Raw genomic sequence first — 9,654 nt, forward strand, 5'->3', positions numbered from 1 at the left:
AAGCAGCCTAGGTGTCCATCGATAAGACGAAAGGATACAGAAGATGTGGTATATATACACCCTGGAATATTACTCAGCCATAACATAGAATGAAATCTTACCATTGATGACAACACGGATGGGCCTAGAGGGTATTATGCTAAGTGAAATAAGTCAGAGAAAGACACAAATACTGTATGATTTCACTTATATGTGGAATCTAAAAACAACAACCACAACACACAAATGACTAAACAAAACAGAAACAGACCCACAGATATAGAGGACAAGCTGATGGACGCCAAAGGGGAACGGGGTGAGGGAATGGGAATGTAAAAAACACGCAGGACATAGAAGCTTCCAGTCTCTCGAGGCCTGGGCCCTTACTGTCATGTCCACGGTACCATATTGGTCAAGCAATCACAGAGCCCAGAGTCAAGGGCCAGGACACAGACCCCGCCTCTCCTTGGGGAGAGAGCCACAGACATTTTTAAAGCACCCCAGGCTTCACGCCCCATTGCTGCTCTTCCTGCTTGGGCTGTAGCCACACGGGCCTCCCTGGCGCTCCTTAAGCCTGCGCAGCATGCTCCCACCTCGGGGCCTCACGCTTTCTCTTCCTTCTGTTGATTAGAGTGGTGGTGCTCAGTAACTAGTTGTTGGATGGTCCCCAACGCCTCTCAGCCTCTCTCCTCTCTCCTCTCCACAGCCAGAGGGCTTCTTTTAAACATACACACCATTGTTTCCCCTGCCTATAACCTCCCTGGCTCCCCATGACCCCTGAGAGGAGACCTTCCCCAGTCTGCACGCCCATCCCTCATAGCCCAGTCTCATGGCCACCCCTCCCCCATGCTGCTCTCAAAGCCACAAATCCCCCTCTTCCCGCCGCTCCACATGCTGGGGCCCTCTCCCTGCAATGCCCTTCCTCTCATCTGTCTGGCTACTCCTGCTCACCCTTTAAGACCAAAAGCTGCCTCCTCCGGGAAGCAGTCCCAGATCTCAGGCTGCGTTAAACACCTCTGCTGTGCTCTCAGATCCCTGCACCAGCCCTTTCCATGGCACAGTCTGTCTCCCCCAGGGCGGGAGCTTCTATCTGGGCCCCGGCCCTGAACGGCCAGATCCTTAGGCCTCAGCCTTCGTCCACACCAATTTGTGAGGGAGAAAAAATTCTTTATTGATAAATAGGTTACAGTAAAATAAAGTGATGTGTTTTTTGGGGGGAATAAAAACTCTGAGTCTTAGTGTCTCTCCACCCCGCCTCTAGCTCTTGGCTTCTGCCTTCACCCTGGTCTCTTTGGATGATGAGGCCGTGGTGGACGTGCCAGGCCTTCTTGGGCCCCTGGGGACCTCTGTCTTCCTGGTCAGTGGTTCAGGTACCATCTTGGACTCGCTGTCCTTAGGAGCAGCAGCAGCTTTGGCTTTCGACCCTTTCCTGGCCCCCTGGGCAGTGGCCTCTTTAAGGACCTTGTTCCCTGTCTTCTTTCTGGCCGGGGCAGTCACACCATTTTCACTCTGTAAGAGAGCAAACCGAGGAGCAAGGCAACCAAGCTGGTGAGGTGGGCACACAGCTCGGGGCCGCCAGCACGCGGGTGAAATCCCAGCTCTGGGAGGCTTTGGCCAAGAGACCTCACCTCTCTGAGACTCAGTGTCTTACCTGTGAAACGGGGATGGTGGTCCTCGGGGCGCTGGAGGGCCCGGGAGGAGGAGAGGTGCTTTGTAGGAAAACAAGTGACCCCCTTCCCCAGCTGACTTCCAGGGGCTGGGGAGGGGCCCAAACTCCGGCCTGTGCAGGGTGCAGACCCAGACCAGGGAGCCACACAGGCACCTACCTTGGGGACTGTGGGTTTTGAGCTCCGAGTCCCAGCCTTGGTTTTCCTGTGGGCCTTGGCATCTGCTGGAAACGGGGAGGGCATGTGGGAAGGACCCTCAGGAGGAGCTGCTGGTGGGCAGGGGGGTCGGGGGCTCCAGAGCCCTGGTCCTGCCTGGGCCCCACTCCTCACTCTGCCACTGACTGGCTTGGGGCAAGTGGTTTAGCCTCAGAGCCTGGCTGCCCTCGTCTGCGAACTGGGAATGACAGTATCTCCCTAAGGAGTCGGAGAACGAGAGTCCCTCACTCTCAGCCTTGCCCCCTCTGGCCTCTTCACCCTTGCTCTGACCCCAGTGCTCTGAGCCCACCCACAACAAAGGGCCTAACAGGCTTATCAGCCTCTAGTCCAGTGGTTCTCAACCTTCTAATGCCGCGACCCTTTAATACAGTTCCTCATGTTGTGGTGACTCCCAGCCATAAAATTATTTTCGTTGCTACTTCATAACTGTAATTTTGCTACTGTTATGAATCGTAATGTAAATATCTGATATGCAGGATGTATTTTCATTGTTACAAATTGAACATAATTAAAGTATAGTGATTAATCACAAAAACAATATGTAATTATATATGTGTTTTCCGATGGTCTTAGGCGACCCCTGTGAAAGGGTAGTTCGACCCCCAAAGGGGTCGCGACCCACAGGTTGAGAACCGCTGCTCTAGTCTTTAGTCCATCTCCCACACGGCGGCCGAGATACATTTAAAATACCTCAGACCCTAGCTGCTCCCTGTTCAGAGTCTTTCCATGGCTCCTCATTGTTCTCCAGATAAAGTCCAGACTCCGGGCTGCCCCTCTATACCCCCCACCTAATTGCACACAGAACCATTTTCACGTCCTCAAATGCTTTACCTTCATTTCTCCAGGCCTTTGCTTAGGCTGCTCTTCTGCCTGGGACACCTGCTCCAGGAAGCCTTCCCTGACTCCTCTTAGAGATGAGTCAGGCTCCTCCCCCACCCTCCCAATCAGCTTCCATGAGTTCCGTCTGTCCGGGTCGAGCCTGATGCTCAGGGCACATGTACCAGATAGGAAATCTCCTCCCAGAGCCAGCGCCTCCATCCTTACACCCAGTGGCTGCCCACACCCTCCTCTCGCCTCTTACACACCTACCTGGGCTGTCCTTCTTGCCTTTAATCTTTAACTTCCCATGGGGCCCGCTGGCACCAGGAGGGGCCTCTGTGGCCTTGTCTGGCTGCTGGGGGGCCTTCCTGGCCTTGCCCCCTCTTGCCTCTTCGCCCTTGGTCTGGCCATCTTTCTTGGGGGCCTCCTCCTTGGCCTCACCAGGTCTCCGGGGGGCCGACACGGTGGCTGTCTTCCTGGGCTGGATTTTTTTCTTTTGCTTGGGAACTAACTGGCAGAGGAGAGAATGGGGTGGGGTTGAGAGCTGAGGTTCTGGGGGCTCTTGTCCCTACTCCCAACATCAAGCTCAGGGAGGGAGGCCCCAACAAAAAGGGAAGACGAAGGAGCTGGTCAGGGCACGGGGAGAAGACACACAACCACCCGCTGCTGGGAACGCATTCAGTCCTTTCTCTGCACTGCAGGCAGGGCTGCTGCCACTTAGGAGCTGGGGGCCGAGTCTCCCAGACTCACCCAAGCTGCTCTTCCTGCTTCCTGAGCCCCCACCTCCACCCCCACCCCCGCATCTGGAAGCCTCAAAGCCAGGCTACTGGGAGCAAGTGGTGCCACTGTGAGCCCCATTCCCTCCTCTGAGAGGCTAAGCCGTGAACCTCCTTTGGCGTCCTCCCTGCCCACCCCTTCCATGGACTAGCTCCGACTCGCCCTCCCGCTCCCCAACAAAGCCTGCCCCATCGCACACGGCCACGTCTCCGAACTCCCGCCTTGCCCGCTATGCCCGCCAGTGGAACATGGACTTCACGGTCACACGGCCCAGCATTTACAGCTCCCCGAGCCTCCCAGCTGTGCATCTTGGCAGAGTCTTCCCGTCCTTACAAGGGAGCCATCGGAGAGGATGTGCGCCTCAGGGGACGCAAGGGCCCCTGGCAAAAACGTGGTCCTTGCCTTCTAGAGCCTCCTTGTGACAATGTTGCCCCCGTACCCCCAAGCCCTCCCGGCTCCCCAGTTCTCACCCAGACCAGAAACAACCCCCACTCCCAGCACACACGCATCCCTAAGTCTATGAGTGCCCCAGGGCTGTGGTCGGCAAACTGCAGCTCAGGAGCCAAATGCGGCTCTTTGGCCCCTTGAGTGTGGCTCTTCCTAAGCCTTAGGAGTACCCTAGTTAATAACAATGTACCTACCTATATAGTTTAAGTTTAAAAAATGTGGCTCTCAAAAGAAATTTCAATCGTTGTACTGTTGATATTTGGCTCTGTTGACTAATGAGTTTGCCGACCACTGGCCTAGGGCCTTCCCTGCCTCCCACCCCCGCAGCCCACTTTCCCGATTAGCTCCCAGGCCCTGCAGCCTAACCCAGCCACGGGTACCCCAGCACCCTCCCTTCTCCCTCACCCCACCCAGCACCGGGTCTTGCCATGGCTGTCCGAGCTGTGGCGCACGTCCAGGAGTTCTACAGGGATGGGACTTCCTGCGCTCGGCCACCATTACCGCAGGGACTGGAACGCAGCAGGTGGAGAATGTTCCAAGGCAACTGTCAGAGCAACTGCTACCTGCCAGGGCGCAGCAAGGCCCAGGCAGACCCAGGCCTGGGTCCCTGAGATTTCCCCGGTGGCAGCTGGCAGTCCTGGTGCTGGGGTTCACGTTTGCGACAACTCTGACCCCCTGGGGAACCCTCCCCTTTGAAAGAGGAGGATGTGGTGCTCAGGCAGGTGCCAGCCTTGGTTTGGAGCCAGGGAGCTGGGGAGTAAGCCTGGCCCTGCGACCCAGGGTCCAAGGTTGGGCTGCCTCGTCGGTGGACAGGAGTTCCAGGAAAGGGTCGTGGGCAGAAGGGAACACAGGGGAGATGGTCCCTGGTCACTGAACACGCCCGACAGGGACGAAGGTGGGCACAGCAGGGTGACCAGAGCTGTGTAGGGGCTCCGACGGGGCCCACACGCCAGCCTTCCTAGAGAGAGGGGGTCCCCGAGACACACAGGAAAAAGGAGAGAAGACAGGGAGACAGGCCTCTGACGGGGGACCAGCACACAGTCAGGAAGAGGGAGCTGGACCTGAAGCCCCCGGCCCCCAGCAGGCTCACCTTGAAGCTGCCAGTGGCCCCCCTGGCCCTGGAGTTGATGGGCCTGATGAGGAGGCCGCGCTGCATGCCCGTGTCCAGGGCCCGCTTCAGCAGGTACTTGAGCCGGATGGCGTCCACCGTAGGGTACTTCTGCAGGATGTACAGCTTGATGGCCATCACCGAGGTGCCCCGGCGCTGCTCGCCCGCCTGCAGCGCCTCCAGCACCATGCGCAGCATCGGGGGGTTGCGGCGTGGTGGTGGGACGGCATGTTGGCGCGGGCCTGCGGGTGGAGAGCAGGACATCACCCAGAGCCCAAACCACCTTCAGGCCCAACGGACCATAAGCATGCCGGGGGACGCACACACCGGGCACCAGCCAGGCCCCACGGTGGGTGGGCAAAGGGCCCGGGGGACAAATATCCCCCCAGTCAATGCCTGTGAGCACCCCACGGACAGGACACACTGCTTGGCCAGCGTTGTCTCCTAGGCCCTTCATGGGACGGGGCACACACCGTGGAGGTTCATGGAAAGTATGAAATGTTCCCTTTAAAAATAAACAACCCAACAAATAAAATGGGTCCAGAGACAGGAAGCATGCAATAGACTGAAGAATCTCAGAGAAAGTGGGAGGCAGGGGTAGGGGGGGAGAGATGAACCAAAGAATTTATATGCATAAATGCATAACCCATGGACACAGACGACAGTGTGGTGAAGGCCTGGGAGGGGCTGAGAGTGGGGATGAGAGGGGCCAGTGGGGGGGAAATAGGGGACCTCTGAAATACTTTCAACAACAGAGATAATTTTATAAACAAACAACCCGAAACCGGGTCAAGTGTCTAGATCTACCTGCAGTCAGGGCACCCAGGGGCTCTGTGCAAGGGCCACAGGGATGAAACCAGCAAAACGCAGACTGTGAGGACCTTGCAGGACTCAGAGCCCCGCTTCATCCACACATCCACCAGGAGGGGGACAAAAGGGGGAGTGGTCCCCAGAGATGAGAGATTCTGGAGAAACCTTCAACTAAGTGCCAGGCGGGGTCCTTGCTCAGACTCAGAACATGATTCGAACGAGCCAGCGGGGAAGGGGGGGTGGGGCGGGGGGCAGGAAGCAAGGCAACTAGCTAGACGTGAATACCGGGAATATCTGATGATGTTAAGGATGATATTGTTTCGGCTCTGCTAATGGTTTTGGAATTATCTTGTAAGAGGTCCTTATTTTTTTAAAGATACTGGTGTTTACAGATGAAATGGTAGCTCTGGCACTGGCCTCGAAATAGCCCAGTACACAAAACAAGAGTAGCCATCACTAATGATTGGTGAGGTTGGATGATGGGTGCTGGAGGTGGGGTAGGGGTGGGTGGTCACTGTACCACTCCGTCTACTTTTATGTTCATTTGGAAGTTTTCATAATAAAAAGTTACAAAAGAACTCCACTGCTAAATATATACCCGAGAGAAATGAAAACATATGTCCACACAAACATTCTTACACACAATGTTCACAGCAGTGTTATTTATAATCGCACAAAAGTAGAAACAACGCATATGTCCATAAACTACCGGGTGGATAAACAAAATGTGATAGCAATAAAACGGAAGACCGCCCAGCCAAAAGGAGGAGCGAAGTGCTTCCTTGCAAACACTATGCCGAGTGAAAGAAGTCAGTCACACAAAAACCACTGTGTATCATTTCATGTACATGAGCTGTTCTGAATAGGCAAATCATAGGAACAGAAAGTAGATTAGGGATTGCCAGGGGCTGGGGGTGTGGGGGTGGGGATGGGAGTGACTGCAAGTGGGTGCAGGTTTTCTTTTAAGGTGGTGAAAATGTTCTAAAATCGACTGTGGAAATGGATCCACGGCTGTGCCTGTACTAAAAGCCACTGCACACTTTAAATGGGTGAACTGTATGCTGTGTGAATCGCTGACATATCTCAATAAGCTTTTATAAAGAAAAGCTGCAAAAAGAGAGTAGCATCAAGGGCTGAGCAGGGAGAAAGTGTGAGAAGTTGTCAGTAGTAACAGTGGTTTAAATAGGGGGGTCAATTGGGGGAAAAGGAGACATAAGTAACACTTTAAACAATAATTTTAAAATTTAAATGGAAAATCTGATTTAAATATTAGGTGATTAGAAATGTTGCTTTCTAATCCACTTGTAAAAATTAAAGACCTCAGAAAGGAACCAACTGGCTAACATATATATTTTAAAACACATTTTAAAGTAGAAAAATAAAAACACCCAAAAAACTCAAGACCTTGAGCAAAATTGTAGAGACCTAATCCATTTGGAACACTGCTATCTCCTGGCCAGGAAGAGCCCAGTGTCTGGGAATATTCATTTTGGGGCCAAAGCCTGTGAATTGGTGGAGTCCTGGGTCAGTCACCCCAGACCTGGGAGTTTTACCCTCCTCCCCGGGCTTCAGTCTTCCCATCTGGACAGCAGGAATGGGGGGCCTTCAAGGAGGCCGGGGCCCTCCCAGCTGCAGTGTTCAACGGTTTCCAACAGGGTCCTCAGCCTGGCCTGGGCTGACACATACCTTAGTGCAGGGGTCCTCAAACTTTTAAAACAGGGGCCAGTTCACTGTCCCTCAGACCGTTGGAGGGCAGGACTACAGTTTAAAAAAAAACTATGAACAAATTCCTATGCACACTGCACATATCTTATTTTGAAGTAAAATAACAAAACGGGAACAAATACAATATTTGTATTTGCATGTGGCCCGCAGGGGCCGTAGTTTGAGGACCCCTGGCTTAGTGTCCCCTCTCCTGCCTCTTCCAAACCACGCCCTCCCGGGCCCAGGGAGCCACGCCCGAGTCTCCTCCCTCCCCAGACCTCCAGCGGGATTCAGCTCCTCATTTGGCAGCTATTCAATACTGCAATGTCCAGAATCACAGCTCCCCCACACCTGCCCTCGACGGTTCCCTCCCGGAACGGCACCTCCCCCCATACCTCCCAGACACCCAACAAGAACCCAGGGGACACCCTGGACCTCTCCTCCCCTTCACCACCATACCCACTCCACCCCTCCCCCTAGGCTTCTCCCCCTCCATTCTGGCCTCTCTTCTCCCTCACCCCCCACCCCCACCCCAGGGCCCTTGCCTCCTTCCTGCTGCCTTATTTCCCTTCCAATCCATTCTCCTCACTGCATCTCACATCTCTCACCTGCCCATTACCTTCAGTCTAAGGGCTGACACACCTGACCACAGCCTGGGAGGCCCAGTCTGATTGGCCCCACCCACCCTCACAGGTGTTCTCCCCAACTCTGCCCCTAGCCAGAGGGAAAACTTGCAGCTCCCCAAATGCTCGGCCAGCACTCCCACCTCTGGGCCTTTGCCTATGCTGTTCCTTCTGTGGGGGTGGCCTTCCTCCTTAGTCATCCAGGCAGCTTTCACTCATCCTTTCAGGCTCAAACGGCACTGTGATTTGAACACCTGCCCTGACTTCCCAGCCAGACTGAGCAGATCTTCCCTGTGCTCTCGAGGCACCTGGAACCCCCTCTCCTCCAAATGAGCCTTTGCAAAAACTCGGAAAGATTCCCCTGCCCCACCCTCTCTCCTCGGGGTGAGATTTATCCTCCCTTCGGGGGTCACCTCCTCCAGGAAACCTTCCCTGCCCTCCCAGAGTGAGTTAGGCGACTTCCCTGGGCTCCCACAGCCCTCTGGGTTCCAAAATTAATACCCATGCCACATCATCAAATGGCATCTATTAACGAGGCAGGTTTGCTCATCAGACTGGGAGCTACTGTAGGGAATGAACTAGGTCTGTCTCAGTGGACCCGGTATCCTGAGAAACCCCGAAGCGTTGTTTATTGGAAATTGAGATGCAGCCCTAAATCCAAAGCCCAGCCCTGCATCAAACACTTGCTGCTCTCGTCCCTTCAACTAGCTGCAGGGGGCTACCAGCGCTCCCCTGAAAAGAAATGGGCTCCAGCTGGGGAGGCCTGCTCTGCCCGCTTCCCCTGAGCCGGGCAGCCTCAGCTCTCAGGTCCTGCCTGGCCCTGCCACCGCTGGCATCTGACAAAGGGGCAGTTGAACTCAGCGCCTCTATGGTGGGTGCTGGGGCCAGGGTGGAGAGGGGGGGTAGGGAGACGGTCTGGGACACCCAGGACCCGGGGAAAGAGGGAGGAGCTGCCTCCCTTTGCTCACCTGGCTTGAGAGTCCCAGACCATCCGGAGGTGGAGGTCATGGAGGTTAGCGAGGCCGAGGAGATCAAGGTGTCACTGGAGGCCAAGCTCCCGGGAGCCATTGCAGGCTGACACAGACGCAGAGATGAAGCTGCCAGCCAGCCTGCTTGTCTTATATACCAGCCGCCTGGCCCCGTGACTCCAATTAGCCCCTGATTGGGCTGGGAGGCTCTGAGATCCTGATGGGGCAGGAGGGCTAGGATGGGGCACTGTAACCCTTCCGGGGGCACTGACACCCCAGCGTAGTCATCCACCCCTGTGTGAACTTAGAGGAGTTATTGGCTTCTCTGAGTGTCAGCCCCCGCTGGTGAAATGATGGGGCTGAGACCCTTGTTCCCTCCTGACCTCTGCCCACCAGGGGCTGGAGCTGCTGATGGGGAATTGGGCACAGCTGGGTTGTGTAGGCGGGGCCTCCAATCCTACCGCCCAGGTGTCGACCCTGTTCCCTGGCTGCTGCTTGCCTCCGTTTCTCAAGAAATAGCAGTTGGAGGCCAACGA

The 9,654-nt window shown here is 55.3% G+C and overlaps 1 protein-coding gene across 1 annotated transcript; it reads right to left on the reverse strand.

The window, feature by feature from the left end:
* Positions 1–1,188: 1,188 nt before the first annotated feature.
* Positions 1,189–9,218, reverse strand: H1-8 (H1.8 linker histone). Its single transcript, XM_070391422.1, has 5 exons — positions 9,119–9,218; positions 4,996–5,255; positions 2,952–3,192; positions 1,806–1,870; positions 1,189–1,488 (listed from the first exon to the last, which is right to left on the reverse strand). The coding sequence occupies exons 1-5, from the start codon at positions 9,216–9,218 to the stop codon at positions 1,237–1,239; spliced, it is 918 nt and encodes a 305-aa protein (XP_070247523.1). The 3' UTR covers positions 1,189–1,236.
* Positions 9,219–9,654: the final 436 nt, after the last annotated feature.

The sequence above is a fragment of the Myotis yumanensis genome, unplaced genomic scaffold (assembly GCF_028538775.1).
Source record: "Myotis yumanensis isolate MYYU_CA2020_CCGP unplaced genomic scaffold, mMyoYum1.0.hap1 SCAF_14, whole genome shotgun sequence".
Lineage (NCBI taxonomy): Eukaryota > Metazoa > Chordata > Mammalia > Chiroptera > Vespertilionidae > Myotis > Myotis yumanensis.

Coding starts and splice junctions, on each gene's coding strand:
- H1-8 (XM_070391422.1), bottom strand. CDS start 9,218: ATGGCTCCCGGGAGCTTGGCCTCCAGTGACACCTTGATCTCCTCGGCC. Junction 1,871..2,951: donor AGGCAAGAAGGACAGCCCAG/GTAGGTGTGTAA, acceptor CCCCGTTTCCAG/CAGATGCCAAGGCCCACAGG. Junction 1,489..1,805: donor CAAAACCCACAGTCCCCAAG/GTAGGTGCCTGT, acceptor GCTCTCTTACAG/AGTGAAAATGGTGTGACTGC.